Source organism: Mus caroli, unplaced genomic scaffold, assembly GCF_978045245.1.
Source record: "Mus caroli unplaced genomic scaffold, Mus_caroli_1 scaffold_18, whole genome shotgun sequence".
Taxonomy (NCBI): Eukaryota; Metazoa; Chordata; class Mammalia; order Rodentia; family Muridae; genus Mus; species Mus caroli.
In genome coordinates, this window is record NW_028227273.1 from 62,417,577 (window position 1) to 62,437,386 (window position 19,810).

The 19,810-nt window shown below is 49.1% G+C and overlaps 1 protein-coding gene across 3 annotated transcripts in view; it reads right to left on the reverse strand.

Annotated features, from left to right (window-relative positions):
• The window catches only part of Pde9a (phosphodiesterase 9A), an 89,177-nt gene that overhangs the window by 25,151 nt on the left and 44,216 nt on the right, over nucleotides 1-19,810 (reverse strand). For all 3 annotated transcript variants that reach the window (XM_021149322.1, XM_021149321.1, XM_085833263.1), the window contains exons 5-7: nucleotides 7,872-7,926; nucleotides 7,143-7,213; nucleotides 2,659-2,743 (exon numbers count right to left, since the gene is read on the reverse strand). In XM_021149322.1, coding sequence (XP_021004981.1) covers nucleotides 2,659-2,743; nucleotides 7,143-7,213; nucleotides 7,872-7,926 — 211 coding nt within the window. The remainder of the gene's footprint in view (nucleotides 1-2,658; nucleotides 2,744-7,142; nucleotides 7,214-7,871; nucleotides 7,927-19,810) is intronic.

Below are 19,810 nucleotides of genomic sequence, written 5' to 3' on the forward strand. Positions count from 1 at the left end.
GAACCACAGCAACCATATTTTCCCAGTAGAATATGTGTGCGCCTCTGCCCTGAATGTGAGCTGGCTATTGGAATCCATCCCTTTCAGGGAAACAGAAACCTCAGTGAGTCTAAGGAGAATACCGTCTGCCCAAGGCTGTGTACACCCTGTCTCTTGTCTCTAGGTAGGTTCTGATGGATCCAGCCCCTGTCAGAGTGTGTTCAAAAGTGGGTAAATGTCAGTCTGTCCTTCAGGCTCATGAGCTACTGTAAGCGTAGAGCTAGGCTCTACCTCACCTGGTCTCCTGTCCCTTCTGTTCCCTGAGGAAGGTGGTGTCTGCACCTCTCAAGGGTGCAACCTTTCTCCACAGTCTAGGGGATCTACACAGCCTTATCCTGAGGGGCGGGGGGGGGGGGGGAGGGGCTTGATGGCTGAGTGTGCTTCTGCACTTAAAATGGACTCCTTCCATCAACAAGACAGAAGAGGTACCACAAATACCACCTTCTCCATCCTGCATCCTGAACATTAAAGCACTGGCTCAGAATAGAAGAGTGGCTCCAGGTGCCTGAGCCAGGACTAGGCACAGACTAGAGCCAGGCCAGAGCTTCGCATCTGTTTGCTCATTTGGAGGCAGAGCCTGAGCATCTCTCCCTGTCTCTTTCTTACAAGGGACACCTCCAGTGCTGTCTGCAGAGAATGCTGTCTCTGTGAGCATGCGGAGGCATCAGAGGGCTGTTTTATGTCTTTAAACTGTACTTGTGGGGTACAGAGGCACACCCGTCACTGAGACAAGCCAAAAGCCCACTCCAGGCAGACTGCCAGTGCTGCTGATGGGGGCTGGCACAGAGGCCACCTGCCCCTACCTGGTCCTGGGAACCATGCCTTCTGGGGTGATCACAGGCTAAGTGAGGTCTTGGGTCAGAGGCTGTTGCACTGGTTCCCAGCCTCACTGAGTATCTGTTCTCCACGTGACTCTGGTTCTTCTTAGGGGTCATGCATATGGGACTCTCCTGGCCCCTGAAGATCAGCTACCTTCACAGGAACAGTGGGAGTGAGCTGATCACTCAGTGTCCTGTGGCTGCAAGATTCTTTGCCCTGCCCTTCACCTTAATCTAATGGAACAGGAGCTCCTTGGGCTGGAGAGATGGCTCAGTGGTTAAGAACACTCACTGCTCTTCCCAAGGTCCTGAGTTCAAATTCCAGCAACCACGTGGTGGCTCACAACCATCTGTAATGAAATCTGATGCCTTCTTCTGGTGTGTCTGAACACAGCTACAGTGTACTCATAATAAATAAATAAATAAATCTATAATAATAATAATAATAATAATAATAATAATAATAAAGAGCTCCTTAACTCTACACCAGCTAGCCACTCCACATGATCCTGAGTGTGACACGGTCCCCATAGAATACCCTGATTCACCTCTCTTCCCTATACTGTGCCCTCTTGGCAACAACCAGGCTGACCACCATGGTGGGAATTCATGGGGACCACCAGATTTCCCAGTACCCCCTCCCTGCAGGCAAGAGCCATGCCCCACTCTCACAGGCAGCCTGAGAGTGTTGTCTCTAGAATGCTTGAGGTTGGGGTCCTCAGACAACTGACATCATTGGTTCAGGACTGGTTCTTAACTCAGGATGCTGCCCCGTAGCTGTGGGTCCTGTAGTTGTGGCTTTAGAGGATGGTCCTACTGACAAGCCATGCCAGAGACATGTTTTGCTTGGATTATTATTGGTCACTGGTTTCTGAGGATATCACCCTTAAAGGGCCATGTGACCCAGTCCATATAAATGGGAGTATCCTCTGTGCTCCTCTAACAGAGGGGGCTACCCTTGGGAACTAGGAGACCTAGGGATAAAAACTGGGTACTTGGTCACTATAAACCAAACACCTTTCTCTTTTTACTGTTATCTTTTTACTGGTATCAGTTAGGCATGGTGGCACATGCCCTTAACCCCCAACAGAGGCAGGTGGATCTCTGTTAGTTTGAGGCCAGCATGGTCTACATAGTGGGATCCAGGACAGCCAGGGCTAAACAAAGAAACAAACAAATACACCCCCCATCAAAATAACAAAAAAATGGACACCAAATTCTTTCAAGTATGGAATTTACTGTTACTCGGGGCTCTGGAGAAGAAAAGACAGCTCAGCAGCTATGAGCATTTAGTGCTCTTGCAGGGGGCTGGGGTTCTATTCCCAGCACTCACGTGGCAGCTCACAACTGCCTGTAACTCTAGTTCCAGAAGTTCTGATGCCTCCTTTTGGCCAGCATGGGCACGAGACATGCAAGTGGGACACAGACATGCCTACAGGGAAACACCCATAGACATAAAAATACATCTTCCTGAGTTCAGTGCCTACCAACCACAAGGTGGCTCACAACCATCTGTAATAGGATGTGGTACATGAAGACAGAGTATATATATATATATATATATATATATATATATATATATATAATGTATACAATATATAGTATATATGTATACAATATATAATAAATCTTTTAAAAAGTGAAAAGGAAAGAAAATGGGAGAGTAGTTGATCTCTGATACAACAGGCTGTGTTATCCATGTTGGAAGCAGATCAAGGCACATTAGCTATATAGCCCATCCCACGGTTTCCACTGAGCCCTGTCCAGGATCGGTTTCCACAGCCCCTGGACACAGACTTACCTGCTGTTCCTAGCTGCCAATTCCTCCCGCATCTTTTTAATGTCACTCTTGCATTTTTCGATCTCCACCACTTTAAGTCCTTCCACTGGTGACAAAGAGACACAGACGGGGAGGGGGTTACTGGAGGTAATCGTGGGGGGGGTGTCTAGCCAGACTGGCAGCTGAGGGTCCCAGAAGGATGCTGGACTTGTGGCAAAGGTGTCTCTACCTTCCCACACTACTGATATTGAGGGCTCCCTCACCTTCCCACCAGCCAGGAGAGAAACAGGCACAGTCAAGGAGATGAGGGACCAGACTCAGTCCTATCCCTGGGGTCCCAGCTAACGAATGAGAGTGGCTGCCCACAAGCCAGTAGCCAATCTGCTCCCTCGGAGCTGGGAACGGTTGGACTGCTGCTGGAAGCTGGGTTCTTGAGGAAGAAAAAAAATTATGTCTGTAACTTTATGACTGCACCTTAGTTTCCTGCCAAAGGACACTACCCATGGTGTGAGCTATTCCCCTTCCCACTAATAATTGCTAAAAACACAGCGTGACCTTTTCTAAAGGAAAACAGCCATTTGGGGACTTAGTGGATTCCTGACAATGCCTCTAACCCAAGAAGAGGAACTGCAGATTGGGTGCATGTGCAAAGACAACCTGGTGTGACTCAGCCTCTTTCTAGGTTCTCCAGAACTGTCCAAGGTAGTGGCCAACCTGGGATAGGGTTTCATAGGGACACCGTCTCTTCTGCACAAAGGGACACGGTCAGCCCTGGTCCGGGTGACTTGCTTCTGGGCCAGAGAAGCTTCTGCCTGTCCCATACAAGGCTGGTATGTGCAGACCAAAATGAAGGTCTCTGGCATCAGTCTGGGGACAGGGTGGTGGCAGCCTGGGGACAAGTCTAGGCAGCAGCTGTGGGGAACACAGAGGCTAGGCAGGTTTGGTCACCCACTCGGTCACCCTTCCTTTTAAGTGGGGTTCTTCATGCTTTCTTGTATCACTGGCACCCACAGAAGCTGTTGAAGGCCACTGGACATTCTTCCGAGGACATCACTCAAGCACCCTTCGTTCCATAGTGATGAGTTCAATATGGCTGCCACAGTCTTGTGTAAACCTGGTTGCGTTTCTTTGCAGGTTGAAGGCTTACCTCTGGGACATGGACCCAACATGAGGCAGATCGACAAGCAGAGCAAGCTGCAGCTCAATCAATCAATCAATCAATCAATCATCAATGTTTAAAAGGCAGAGCATGGAGGAAGGCCAACAGATCCTAGGAGATGTGTGGCAGACTCCACTTGGCATGTGTGTGAAAGACCACAGCCTGGCTCTAACGCACAATCTTCCTGTCTTGGTTTGTAAGTGGCTGGGATTAGAGGTGTGACCTGGTGTTCTGTTGTTCATCGCAGGCCCCCTTCAGTCCTCCTACTATCAGATCCTGTAGAAGGAAGCCATGTGCTCCATTCTGTGATGTCTTCACAGACCATTGGACTCATGGCCTGACCCAAGTTTCATCCATTAGGGTTCTATGGTGGTTTGAATATGCTTGGCTTAGGGAATGAACTATTTGGAGGTGTGCCACTTTGGGCGTGAGCTTTAAGATCCTCCTCCTAACCATGGGGGTAGGGTGAGGATGGGGGTAGGCAATGAAACCCTTGTCCTAGCTGCCTGGAAGCCAGTCTTCTCCTGGCAGTCTTCAGATAAAGATGGAGAATTCTCAGCTCCTCTTATACCATGCCTGCCTGGATGCTGCCATGCTCCCGCCTGGATGATAATGGACTGACCCTCTGAACCTGTAAGCCAGCCCCAATTAAATGTCCTTTTGAGAGTTGCCTTGCCAGGCAGTGGAGGTGCATGCCTTTAATCCTAGGCAGAGGCAGGCGGATTTCTGAGTTCGAGGCCAGCCTGGTCTACAGAGTGAGTTCCCAGGACAGCCGAGGCTATACAGAGAAACCCTGTCTTGAAAAAAAAAAAAAAAAAAAAGGAAAACCCTAGCTAAGACAGGTCCCCTGTCCCTCTCAAGTTTGACCTACAGGTAGGCACAGATACTCCAAGCTAAAGTAGGAGTCGCCCTGAACCATTTGCCATTGCCAGTGCCCTGGTGACACAGCCTACATAGGCCTTCTGACATGCTGGCCTGCAGAGTTACCTGCTTTGGAATCATGGGAAATGCATGTGGACTTCAGAAGAGGGGAAATGCCTGCAGAGGACCGAGAGGGCGATGGCGTCCCCCTGGAACTGGAGTTACAGAGAGTTATGAGCCACATGGATGGGTGTCTGGAAATCAAACCCAGGTCCTCTGGAACTGCAGCCAGTGTTCTTAATCGTGGGGCCGCCTCTCCAGCTCCAACTTCAGAAGAGGTTTCTGTGGGCTTCTGTACTTTGTTGCCTCCCAATAAGAAATTATTTAAGAGTGAATTCCTAAGGGAGATGTTGGCTCTGTGGAAAACATTCTTAGCAGTAGCTAAAGGCAATTTTACCTTCTTCAACACTAAGAACTCACAGGAACTGTGGACATACTCTCTCTCTCCTATCTGCAAAGCTAAGGGACTTCACTCGAAGAGGGAATAGAGAGCTGCTTTTCAATGCTTTCTCCTGGGACTGCTCTTAAAGTTTGCCTCGGGCACAGTTCCTGAATGACACCGAAAGACTGGTTCCCATTCAGTTCAGTATGGAAATTCTGGATTGTTTGTGTACCCTGGTACCCCTGTCTTCTGGCATTAGCTCTGGCTGCGGGCCACACTGGTGTTTAGGTCTTGGTGTCGGTCCAGGGCATGAGTACAAAGAGTAGATGGAGCAGGGATGCCCTGTGTCCCCACCACAACATACCAGGAAGGAAGTGAATAGCTCTGGGCAGGATAGGAGGCAAGGGCCAGGCTGTTCCATGGTTATGAAATCACCTTTGACCCTCTAGTAATCCCAGACTCCTTAAAAGCTAAACATTTACACAGAATGGGGGGGGGGAGTGCTGACAGTCACAGAGGAGAAACGTGTATTTGGTTTAAGGTCAAAGAGCAAGCAGGAAATTCCGTTCACTACAAGGTCAGTGCGGTGTGGGGGTTTACAGCTGGGTGTCCCTAACCCTGAGACACAGATAACAGTTAGTGACACCCAGATGGGCCTGTGTGTGCACACATGCTTTCCAGTGTGTCTGTTCATGTCTTTGTGTATATGTTTGTGCCTAGTTGTGTGTCTGTATGGAACAGTGACTCACAGTATCTTCCTGGCAGCCTGCCCAGCCACCCAGGGCCAGGATCCTGAGACTACCACTTGATTTAAACAAAAGATCCTTGGCAGATATTAGGTAAAGAACTTGAAATGGGAACATCCTCGATTCAAATGGCAGTGTCCTTACAAGAAACAGGAAGGGCATGGGCGACAGGATCAGGCGGAAGCCATACACTGATCCCAGCTAGGGAGTGGGAAGGACTAACAGGAGTCAGGTTAGAACTGACTCTCTCTAAGATCCCAGAGGAACCAGCCTTGCTGACACTTCCCAAGCTGGAGTGGTCAGCTTCCAGCACCTCGGAGTGGGCACTGCTGTGACTTACACATGCCTCCTGTGTGCCGTCCTTTACTGGAGCGGTCACTAACTTTTCTGTGGCTCCTCACCATCCCCAGGTGGAACAAGATAGTCTTGAGGACCCAAAGACCAGCTGACTTGGGGAAAGCCAATGAACTCTGAGAGGTACACACGGGATGGTGGGAAACATGTACCAGCTTATTCCGATGAGCCACGTCTTGTATGAGAAGCAATTAAAAAAATCAACCCCCCCCCCAAAAAAAAAAGCAGCATTTTGTCTTATGAACAGAGTCAGCCACATATTCTTCAGGGGTGTTGGTCTCCTGTTTGAATTTTGTTTACTCAGCCCAAGTTAATAAATCAGGTGCCCGGGTATCACCAGGCTGAGCCTGACAGTGACAGAGAGCCTGGCTGTGGAGCTGAGGGTGCAACACGGGCTCCATGGGCCTGTGGAGCAGAAGCATCGATCCTTCATCAATCCAGTCACTGCGGATGAGGTGACTTGAAGCTATTTCCTTCCCCAAATCTGGCTGGCTCTTTGGAAATGGAATGGAAACTGGACTTGACTCTCTCTTGCTTGCAGTGGTCAGAAATTGGGACCAAAATGTCACCTATTCCAAACTGCAGAAGCAAGCTGCACAGCTGTGTGAAGAGAAGAGAAGACCCCCCCCTCCCCACCCTCCTGCCTCACGGAGAGAGGAACAAGAGCTACAGCCCTGGCAGAGGTTCTACCGGGCCAGACAGAGGCCGTTGGGGTTTATGGTTTGTGTTTGGTGCACAAAGCTTCATACAAGCTTTAACAGAAACGTGTGCTGAGATCTGCCCTTGGCCAGCCTCTGTCAAATCAGAGTGGCACACAGAAAGCATGCATTTGCCTTCAGCACCGAACTGCTCACTGTTCTAAGTGGCTGATTCCAACAGAGGTTAAAAGACAACATAAGCAGAAAGGAAAAACAACAACAACAACAACAACAACTCCACTCACATTCCACCCGTTTCTCCAGCACGGCCAGGTGGTTTGCAACTTCGGCTTTCAGCTCGTTGATCTTAAACGCTCTGGGGGCAAAAAGCAGGGAAAAAAGATAAAACACAAGACCCAGACCAGCAAACGTTTATAGGTCCCTGCCTGGGGTGAGGTCTCCAGGGAGCCTGGGGAGGGGACCAAGACAGCAGGAGGTGCATTTAAGGAATGCATAATGTCTCCGAGTCTGGTGTTATTACTACTCTGTCCTGGGCTCTCAGAGTAAACTTAAGCTGGGTTGACCCATGCCTGTGTCCTGCCCTGCCCAGTAAGGACAGCTGTGGGGTGCCATGCCCCATGGTGGTTCAATCATTTGGTTCTGAGCGACAAGAACATACCATACAGAAGTCACTTTGGGAAACTGACAACTAAAGGTGTTGGCAAACTAAAGGGAAGCCATCCACTCACACAACAGCATCTCAGTGGGAGACACCCCTTGGTAGAGGGTGTTTTGTAGATAGCTCTGAGCCTTAGAAGAATGAAGGGGGATGTATTCACCACCTCCAGAACTCATGTTCTACAAGCGGCCATTGGACAAGGTTTTGGGGATATGGTGAAGGTTTGCTAGGCTGGCTACAGAAGCTACAGAGGGCTGACTGGCTAAGGGCCAGCTCCCGTGAGTCTGGAAAGGATGTACAGAGAGCATTTGGTACCTGGAGAATTGTTATGGTACCTGGAGAATTGTTACGGTACCTGGAGAATTGTTCCGCCACCTGGGCCAGCACGCCCTGGATAAGTTCTTCTCGTTCTACAAACCAAAGAAGAGAAACCAATGGAGGCTGGCAGGACAGCCGTGGAGACAAGCAGGTGGCTAAGGGTACTACTATCCCTGTGTGAGCCACAGGTGCTACTGTGGAAGGATGTTTGGGCTGTCCATCACAGGTAGCAGGGCCTCCCTGGGTACCGGTTTCTCCTCTTCTCTGTTGCCTGCTTGTCCTGGTCCATTGCCAGTGGCCCCAGGGCTGATGTTCTCCAGACACTGTTAAAGCTAGATAAGGCAGGCAGGCTTCGGGGGCTCTAAATATGGGCAGCATTCTCACGGTGCTCGTTTTATGGGGACAATTAGCATGGCAGAGTGGGGTCAATGCGCCAGTGAGTGAAAACATGGTGTTCTCAGGATGGGCCTGCAGAGAGGAAGCGGGCTGGGTGGAGCAGGCCTGGCCTTTTCTGGCTTGCCCTGTAAAACTGGGCTGGGTGGTTGGTTTTACAAGGTTCAGGTCCCAGGCTGATCATAACTTGTCTCTTTCCTATTTCCTGACCAGCCCAGTTCTGGGACTCGCAGACGGTCATGACATCACCCTTTGAAGTGATTCTATCTTCACTTCAAGGAAGGGGAGACCTTCGTGTCCTAGCTAAGCATTTGTTCATGGCCCCCAAACTCAGAGACTCTATAAAGGAATTCATAGACTCTTCTTTGTTGGCCTGACGCTTAACTCTCACCAGCAACCAAAATGTAGCAAACCAACTTGTAGGAGTCTGGTCTCTCCTTTCGCTATGTGGATTTTGGCAACCAAACTCAGGTCTCTAGGCTTGTTGGCAAGTGCCTTTAACCATCAAGCCATCTTGTGGGCCTCAGGATTTGTTAAATTAGATATGATGTGTCTGCATTGTAGACTCATATTCTACTATTGATAATAAATCCAGCTCAGCACACCTTTAAATCCCAGGGAGAGTGGGGCAGGAGTTAGCGGGCCAGGTGGGTGAGAAGAACAAGTTTAAGGTTAGCTTTAACTGCACAACAAGATCCTGTCTAAAATGGAAAGAAGAGGAAAAAGCTAAATAATTATTTAAAAATGTTCATGTCTGGAGGCAGAGGCAGGAGGATTTACCCATGATAAGCCAGCCAGGATGACATAGCAAGACCTTGACTCTAAAAACAAAACAAAACAAAACAAAAAAAAACCAACAGAAGTTAACATTTGTTATTAGACTTAAAAGGTGGTTTTTAGGGGCTAAGGAAATCTTTCGGAGATTAGGAACATTTGCTGTTCTCGCAGAGGACCGGGGTCTGATTCTTAGCACCACACAGGGGCTCACAGTCAACCATCTACACAAACCTCCAGTCCCAGGGGATGGAATGCCCCTTGTGATCTCCACGGGTATGAGGCAGGTACACAGTACAGAGACAAGCACATACACATTAAACACATAAAACACATTAAGCACATACACATTCAACAAACCTCAAAAGCTTCATTCAAATGATCTTTGAAAAGTAACATAGAATGCTTCCATTTTTTTTTTTCAAACATGTTGGGAGGGAAGCTTCCAGAACACTAACAATAGTTATCTTTTGTTTATGAGATTCCATTGTGCTATTTTTGATGTCTCAGAGAACCCTTATTTTCCACCATGAACATATATATTAATTTTACAACGAGAAAGAAGTGTTTTCCCCCTCACATCTTGGTCACCTTCAGCTAAGGAACAGAACATGTCCTGCACCAGAAGTCTCCTTGGGCTCCCTTTGTCGCCGTCCCTCCCCAGGCCACCTCTGTCCTGATCTAAGCAGATGCCGGCTCATGGGCTTCACAGGAATGCAGGGGCGCTGTGCATGTCCTCCTGTGTCTAACTGCTGTGTTAGTCTACTGCGGAGACTGGGTTGCATTGGTGCCCCATAGAACCTGCCATGAAGGTACATCGATCATCACCAGGCTCATGCCCCTAAAAACTCCAAAATTAGCAAATCAGGTCATCAGCCGTGAGAATACCATTTCAAGCAGCACAGGGTCGGGCGACACTGTGACGGCACATGCAGATGGCATGGAGTCCCTTAAGGAAGTTCTGCGGCTGGGGCTGGATGGTATAGCCTGCTATGTGAACCCCGGAAGATGCTTCCACGTGCAGACACCACACTCCATCTCCGTGCGTCTTCAACAACAAGCTGTTGTAACACCCCCTCCTATGGATATTCAACATGACAGGAGCAGTGGCCTGGTCTGATCTATTTCCGGGCGTTTTGTGCTCCCTTCCTACCTTGCTTTTGGCAGGATTTGCTATGTAGTCCAGGCTGGCCTCTGACTTGGGCTATCTTTATACTGCAGCCTTCCATATGATGGGAGCACCAGTTTCAGCCATTATGCCTCCCCTCCCCTCCCCTCCCCTCCCCTCCCCTCCCCTCCCCTCCCCTCCCCTCCCCTCCCCTCCCCTCCCCTCCCTTCCCCTCCCCTCCCCTTTCCTTTCCTCTCCCCTCCCCTCCCTTCCTCTTCTCCCCTCCCTTCCTCTCTACCCTTTCCTATCTTCTCCCCTCCCGTCTTCCTTTCCTCTCCTCTCGTCCTCTCCTTTCCTTCCATCTCTCCTCTCCTCCCCTCCTCCCCCCTCCTCCCCTCCCCTCCCCTCCCCTCCCCTCCCTTCCTTTCTTCCTTCCTAAAATATATTTGCTAGTGTTTATTCACTGGACACAATAAAAACAAAAAAACAAAAACCCCAAATCAATCAATCATTGGGTCTCAACTTATGGGTCACTAACGACCCTTTCACAATGGTCGCCTAAGATCACAGTAGTGAAATTACTGGGAAGTAGTGAAGGGATAATTCTATAGTTGGAGGTCACAACATCATGAAGAATTGTATTGTAGGGTCTCAGCATTAGGAAGGTTGAACCACTGGCCTAGATTAACCTGTTAAGCCTTCTCTGTTTTACCGCCTATAGGCCGGTCTTCTGGTGTCATGTGACCTTACACTCCCTGTGGGTTCACTTTGAGTGCAGGTTCAGTCACCCCGACCCAGCTTCTGGTTGTCTGCCTCCCATCTACCCAGGTGTCAACCCAGATGTCTGCCTTAAACCACTTCCTCCAGCTGACCACCCCCCTCTGGGCAGCTAGATACAGCCTACCTGACTCACCTGCTGCCCCACACCCGGCACACAATGTGCAGCCCTATGCTATGGTAACCATTTCGCCAACACTGGGAACTTTCAGAACTCATGTCTGCTTGCTTTAAATCACCAATTATAATTCCCCAGGAGGAACCCCATGCAGTAATTCTCAGGACACAATAAAGGCATTCACCTACAGGTCACAAGAAAGGCATTCACCTACAGGTCACAATAAAGGCACTCACCTACAGGTCACAATAAAGGCACTCACCTACAGGTCACAATAAAGGCACTCACCTACAGGTCACCTTCTGTCTTTGTTCTTATGCTGCTGGCCTCTCTTTGTTCTTATGCTGCTGGCCTCTCTGTATGGCCTACAGTCACCTGTCTATCATAAATAATGGCATCTTTGCCTCAAGCTTGTGTCTCCTAATCATCCAAACGGTGCTCCCTACCTAAGACCCAGAACCTTTCAAGCGAGTGGGTGTAGATAACCCATGGCCACCTGGCTTCACATCCTGTAAGAAGAAAAATCGTGGCTCAGCTGTTAAGAGCACTGACTGCTCTTCCAGTGGTCCTGAGTTCAATTCCCAGCAACCACATGGTGTCTGTCTCACAACCATCTGTAATGGGATCCATATGCCCTCATCTGGTGTGTCTGAAGACAGCTACAGTGTACTCATATACATGAAATAAATAAATCAAATCTTTAAAAGGAAAAAAAAAAAGGCAGGGCAGTGGTGGCGTACACCTTTAATCCCAGCACTTGGAGGCAGAGGCAGGAGGATTTCTGAGTTCGAGGCCAGCCTGGTCTACAAAGTGAGTTCCAGGACAGCCAGGGCTATACAGAGAAACCCTGTCTCGAAAAGACAAAAAAAAAAAAAAAAAAAAAAAAAAAGCACACAGGTCAGAAAGGAAGAAATAAACTAGCAGCCCCTGACTGCTGATGCCACGACTCTTTACACAGAACATTCCAAGGATTCTACAAAATGCAACGCACACCTCTTCTGGAGCCAACAAGTGAATTTAACAAGGTCATGAGATACACACACAATACTAATAATATGCAACAATTATATTAAAATTTCAATTGCATTGATAGTTACTCAGAAAAGCTTGACGACTCAGGTACACACATAACAAAACATGCAGAATTTATATGCCCCAAACTCCCAAAGCCGCCGGAAAAGATATGTAAGTAAATAACAACTGGTGTTGATGATCCAGTAAATTTGACACAGCAAAGATGTCAATCCTCCTTAATCCAGTATTGCAGGCTTTTCTTCCTGTCCAAAAAACAAAACAAAACAAAACAAAACAAAACAAAACAAAACAAAACAAAACCATGCAGCAAGCTCTTTTGTGGAAATAGATTATTCCACAGGGAAAAAGCTCATGCAAAATGTGTTGTCCATGGCTGTAAAGCGTAACACACAGGGACACAACCTGCAGAGTGTGGAGGAAATCAGGGACTTCCTAGACGTGCCGCCCAAATACACAGGGGAAATCACTAAGCCACTTGATCAAAATTAATTGTTGTTGTAGGAAGAATAGTGTTAGGGGGATGAAAAGACAGCCTGAAACCACGCTTCAGGCAGCCACATGCTCAAGGGTAGTTTGCCAACACAAAACAGATTCCGTGTTTTGGTGTATATGTGTGTGAATGTGTGTGTGTGTGTGTGTGTGTGTGTGTGCTCGCATGTGTGTGCATGTGTGAATGTGTGTGTGTGTGTGTGTAGACCAGGCCCTGGTCTACAGAACAAGTTCCAGGAAAGTCAGGGCTACATGCAGAGAAACCCTGTCTTGAAAAGTCAAAATAAGTGAAGAAACAAATAAATAAAATAAAAATGAAGTAAGTAAAAAATAAGTCACGCCACCCCATCCCCAACGGAGAGCAGCAGCAGACAAATCTGCAGCTCGGGCGGAATATTTACGAGCGGAGTATCTGACCAGGATTTGAATACAGTGTGTGGGAAAAGCCATCAGGACCCCACAGCAGAAGACAACTCAATTTGGAAACAGGCAAGAGGTGACCCACTGACTGTGTGCAGACAGGTGTAAGCATGAGACCTAGGCAGCATCCACAGTCACTAGAAAGGCAAATCCAAATGCTTATCCTGCGATCAAAAAGGCTGACCATACCCAGGGCCAGGGAGGACTAACCTGGGTCCCTCATATCCTGTTGGTGTCATGGGGATTCTGTGGAGACGTTTGACAGTAGCTGACCTTCCGGGGAAGAGGGCAGGAAATCTATGCTCACCTGTGAGCTAGCCACCTGGCTGGAAATGGTTCCAACCTGGAAACAAGCCAGACACCCTCCTGCGTGACTGGATAAACTAACCACGCTCCTCTCAGGACAGGGAGCACGAGGCAGTCATAAAGAGAACCTCCTTCTATAGGAACAACTTGGATGGGTTAGAGTGCTGGTTCTGAGTGAGGCGGCTAGTCACCCAAATTATGGGTATGCCTGTATTTATTCAATGCTCTAAGTGACAACATTAGAAATCGGGTGATCTTGGGTTAGTGACGAACAGGGGTCAGGGATGAGTGAGTTCAGGAAGGAAGTGGTTACCAAGGCGCAGCCGGAGGGATGGGGGTGGGGCTGGGGGAGGGGATGGGGGAGGGGAGCCACACACACAGGAGCATGCCAGTGTGCATAGCTAGCTGGGTCCCTGTGCTGCAGGTTGTGCAAGGTGAGGCGGGAAAGGTTCTCATGTGCATCTGAATGTGAACTCCAAGCCACCTCAGAAGAAAATAACAAAATAAGGAAGCTGGGAGAGATGGCTCAGAGATATGGGGAGTAGTGGTCTGGGACTTGGTTCTCAGCACCAAGTTGTGGCAGCTCTCAACTACAGTAACACCAGATCCAGGGGAATCTGACACCCTCTTCTGGTCTCCTTGGGTATATAAGGCACCCAGGTAGGACACAGGCATCTATGCAGGCAACAGTCATACATATAAAATAAAAATAAATAGGTCTGGAGAGAAGGTTCAGAGGTTATGAGCACTGACTGCTTTTCTGAAGGTCCTGAGTTCAAATCCCAGCAACCACATGGTGGCTCACAACCATCTGTAATGGGATCCGATGCCCTCTTCTGGTGTGTCTGAAAACAGCTACAGTGTACTTACATATAATCAATAAATAACTTTTCAAAAAGGAGTTAATGAGGGGCTGTCCTTTGGATTTGAGGGATGGAATCTCTCGGGTTTCGAAGCAGCATTTTCATACTTGTATTGGATTCTAGGGGACGCAGGAATCAGGACTTGGGCAGACACCAGTATTCCTGGCTACATAAGGATGAGCCTTAGCCTTAGCCTATGGTTCTCTTAGGGTGTCTTTGTTCGGAGACAAAGTGAGTGGCACACCCGCTGGGGCCACAGTCAGGCTGTGACATATACACAATTCAGCACAAAGAGCTCACTGAGTGAGCTCTTTGCACTCTTTATACAGACTGCAAAGAACGGATTCTTTCCCAAGAGAAAAGAGGAAAAGAAAACTCCCATGTAAAACAGCCAGCCAGCCAGCCAGCCAGCCAGCCAGCCACGTGTCCACAAACACAGCCCTGATTCAGAAGCATTGTTGGCCATCACAGGGAAACATAAGATAACACTGTTTCCTCCCAGTGGACTTGAAAGCAAGCAAGGAGCCTGTGCAGAATCCTCAGGGCAGTCTGTGGGCTTGTGGCAAATGCACTGCCTTCGTTCTGGTCCCTGCTGCCGCCTTGCTGTCCCAGGGTCACTAAGGCCGGCTGACAGACAAGATTTGCCCTAACCTCTCTTGTGACTTGCCCTTTCCTGGTGTGTCAGTCTTTGGGACATGGGATGCTCAGGACATCTCCATCGGCCTGGGCATCTGGGGTCTCCCTGTCGTATCTTCCATATGCTTTATTCCGTCGTAATTATAGATGCTTACTAGCACAGATCGAGGGCGTTCACTGTGACATTTCTGCACATGAACACATTCAAGTTTTGATGGCGCCCATCTGTCTTCTCATCCTCTCCTTCCGCTTTCCTAATAATTCTTTCTTTTACCTCCCTGTTCCCTGTTGAATAGATTTCCACATGAGAAAAAGCATGCATTGTCTGTCTTCACTGATGTCTTTATAAAAAGATAAAGAGAGGAGGAATAGGTTTTGTCGGAGGTGTAGTCAGGTGTGGGGGAAGGGCGTGCCTCCATGGGCCCATGCCAGGGCATCCCTTCCCCCTGAGGGACCAGCCACACGGACAATGGTATAGTATAGAATAGAGTTTATTCAGGGCATGGAGAGGGGAGTCAAGTCAAGAGGATAGTAGAGGCAGATAAAAGCAAGGGGGGGGGAGAGGGAGAGAGAAGAGAAGAGAAGCAGAGGTGGGAAGAGAATGGGAAAAGGGGGAAAGGGGTGAAGGGACAGACAGCAGGAGCAAGAGAGAGAGAGGAGGGGGCAGGTAGCCCCTTTTATAGTGAGTCAGGCACACCTGGCTGTTGCCAGGTAACTGTGTAGCAGAGCTTAGACAAAATGCTAACATTCATTCCCCTCAGGTAGCCCAAAACCCCTGGACTTAAGGGTGGGGGTGGGGCAGTTTCTAATTGTCAAGTGATTCATCCTTCCCAACCTGGTGGCAAAGCCCATCCCCTGTCAGATTCACCCCTGTGGATGACGCTCCTCCCTGCTTCCCAGGCTTCATGGCACATCCTGGTTAGAAGGAGTTTAGGCGCGTGCAGACATTGTGTTTTGAGGACGTCTTAGTAGCTCCGAGAAAAGTCAGCGTTAGTCAAGGATGCTTGTAAATCATTGCTGCAGGCAACTGTCATCTCCTTGGGATCCCTCTGGACCGCAAAGGTTTTAAGCATAGAAGAGAAAGAGTCTGAGGAGAGGGAGTCCGTTTAACTGATGCTGAGCCCTGACCTGCGGGAGAGCTCGCTGGCATTCACAGGCAATTTGTTTCCTAGGGAAACTCCAGGAGCAGAGTGAGCAGCAGGCTATGCAGAATACCCGCTGGCTGATGGAGCACACGGGGGAGGACTCCCTGGTACTGAGTGCAGCAAAGGTAGGCAAGGGCCTTGTGTTCCAAAGAGCAGCTTCCTCCAGGCTGAGGAGCCTTGCACACAGCCTTGGCAGGCCAGGCAGTTTCTTGCTTGTTGTCGCCTTAGCTCCTGCTGGCTGCTGCGGACTTCCCAGGCAAGTGTCCACAATAAACGCTGCCTGCCTGGAGCTGGAGATCTCACATGTTAGCTCGGGAGTGCTGAGTTTCATTCTAGGACAATCTTAGGGGAATCTAAGAGGTCCCTCTTTGAGAATGTTTGGACAACACAGCAGGGGAGCAGAGGAAACCCAGCTCTTATGTCCTCTAAACAGGGGTCTGTCAATTCTGGGGGAGCCACTGGGGTGTCAGGTTCAAGGTTCCCAGGCAGAATCCAGCTGGTAGGATTCAAATAGGCACAAATGGGAGAGGCGCCCTGCCCTATGGGGTTTCCCCATGCAGCAGACCATGGCCGCTGAGTCTTAAGTCCGACTCCAGCTTGGGTTATAGGGGAACATTCAAGGAACCTGTCCCTGCCTCACCCACTTCCAGGAACTGTTTATGTTTCAGACAATTCCTGACCCTGCCCAGGACTCCTGTCATCGAGTGGCAGAAGGACACAAAGATTTGGTTAAAGGGACAGTCAGGAAAGTCTGTCATTCTGTTGCAATTGTACACGGAATGCTATCTGGGTCAGGCAGGTGGGTGTTCTTTGCATACTGAGCTGAATAGGGCTGTCGGTTTTTCTGTGCCCTAACCCCAAAGCTGATTTGGACATCTTCCCTCTTCCCTGTCTCAGTCTCCTGCATGGGTGCCAACTTCATCTTAGCTCTCTGACCCTATAGAAAAAGCTTTATGAGTTTCAGGGGTGGTGCGCATGCTGACACACACCGATAATCCTCCAACTGGGGCGGCCGAGGCAGGGAGACGGTGAATGGGAGGCCAGCCTGGGTTATACAGTGAGATCCTTCCCGAAATGGAAAATAAGGGACGCGCACTGCCAAGCCTCACCCAGCAGTCAGTCAGCAATGGCTCACAACTCCACGGGGCTTGCTACTACTCTATTCATATGGTGCGGACTGCAAGCAGCAGATGCGGGGTTCTAAGCATTCTCCCAGCTGCATGCACTCAATAGAAACTTCCTAAAGCTCCGAAAAACCGAAACCAAAATGGAGCGAGACCCAAACAACAACAACAACAACGATAGTTCTACCTTTCTTTGGGTCCCGTCATCAGTCATCATCATTGTCATCATCACCATCAGCCACCACATTAGGGAAAATAAGCCCCGTTCCTTAGACTCAACGAGACAAGCCTCCCAGGAGCCCTGAAGTCAACAGAAGGTGCAGATATTTTCCCTCTCAGCGCCACCCTCCCCCTAACAGAGAGTGGACTGACTCTCCGTCCTTGCCCTGGGAACCAAGAGGGACCAGACTCACCTCCTGTCCCACTTCTTGTCTCTCCCAGGCCCTGCAGCTGCCCTCCAAACCAGTCTACCTTCTAAACAGCCTGTGGGGATGTGCTAAGGCTGGAAGGGGTCACTGGCCGGCTCATTGTTTATGGGCTCCATAAAACTGACATTCAGAGGGAGGGGGAGGGGGGGACACACTTCCTTTATGACCCAGGAGGACAATAAAGTTATATGATTAACAGTGACTTTGCCTGGCCTTCTTAAAGCAACAGGTCCTCGGAGTTCGCCCTGCTGGGAAGTCAGTGTCTCAGCAGCCGGAGGACTGGCAGAGGGCATTTCAGTGATCAGCCCAGCCAAGGCGCCAAGGACTCTGATGTCCTCAAGCCAATGTCATGGTGATTCGGAGTCATCAGGCATGGGGGTGTGTATACGGCACGACACTGTTCTTGGGGGTGGGGGTGGGGGTCTGTCCCCGTCTGTGTGGTCTGCACAACTGTGATCTCAGGTGCACAGCATATTTTCTTTCCCTGTGCCCACCCCACCTTCTCAGGATCCTGGGCAGAGATATACAGAGCGGCAGCATTCATAACTGCCGGTGCCGGAAGCCACCAAGCTGCCTGTAGCAGGGAATGGAGGAACAGAGATTGGTATCTATGGACAAGAGATGGGAAAGGCGGAGAAAGGGCCCCACTGCACAGGAGCAAGTGAAAGAAGTTGGTCAGAAAGGTTCCAACTACAGGAAAAGGGAAAACCATGGAGACAGGGAAGATGGTTGGTGGGAGGCAGCAAGGAGCAGTTGAAACACACACACACATTCACCCACACCACACACACATACCACACACACACACCACACATACACACCACATATACACACACACCACACATACACACCACATATGCACACACACCACATATACACACATACACACCACACATACACACATACACACCACATACACACACATACCACAATACACACTACACATACACACACCACACATACACACCACATATACACACACCACACATACACACTTCATACACACACACACCACAAACACATACACACACACCACACATATACACACGATACACACACATACCACACACATATATACCATACATATACACCACATATACACACACCACACATACACACACACTACACATATACACTACACATACATACACACATGTCACACATACACACTACACACACATATACACACACCACACACACTACACACACACACACCACACTATGTACACATACACACCACATAAACATGCACATCATACCCACCACATATACACACACACCACACACATACCACATACATACAAATCACACACACACTATACACACATACACATGCCACACATACACATTACACACACCACACACACTACACACACACACCACATACACACTACACATACACACACACCACACACATACATTACATACACACACATTACACACACAGTATACGCACATATACACACCACACATATACACACCACACACACATACACACCTTACACACTATACACACACACACCACACACATACCACATACACACATATTACACACACACTATACACACATATACATGCCACACATACACACACACCATACACACACCACACACACCACACATACACACACACTACACACACACATACACACACACCACACATACATGCACACATACCCCCCCACATACATACATACATGCACCCCACACACAACCACACAACCCATACACCACACACACACACACACACACACGCACGCACACACACACACACACACACACACACACACTCCCTGATAGCCGCCTTGGTTTTGATTCTCACATGCTAGTCTCAATGATTCCCCACCCTCAGCTTCCTGAGGAGGTGGGACTTTAGGCGCCATCAGACTTCTGGAAGCCAAGGAGGTTAAAGCTATCGATTATGAGGCCACACTGGGGGACACTGGGCTGGAGAATATGTAAAGCCAAGAGTGGCCCGCAGTGAGCTGTGGACTCCAGAGAGTATGACAGTATGACATGTCTGTCACTGAGGGTGTAGGGAGGGGGTAGATAGGAACTGCATTTTCATTTAATTTTGCTATAAATCTAAAGCTATCAAGTCTATTAGTTGGAGATGAGTGGAAGGTGGAGACCGCACTGCTTATAGCAGCAGCTCCGAGTGATGCTGAAGGTGGCTGAGGAGCAGGGAGCAGGAGTGAGACAGGATGTGGACATCTGTCCAACCAACATGAGAGGCAGCAGAAAAGGAAAAACAACAAAACCTGAGATCAGAAAAACACACACACACACACACACACCACCACCACCACCACCACCACCACCACCACCACCACCACCAAACCCTCAAACAAACCCCAAGGG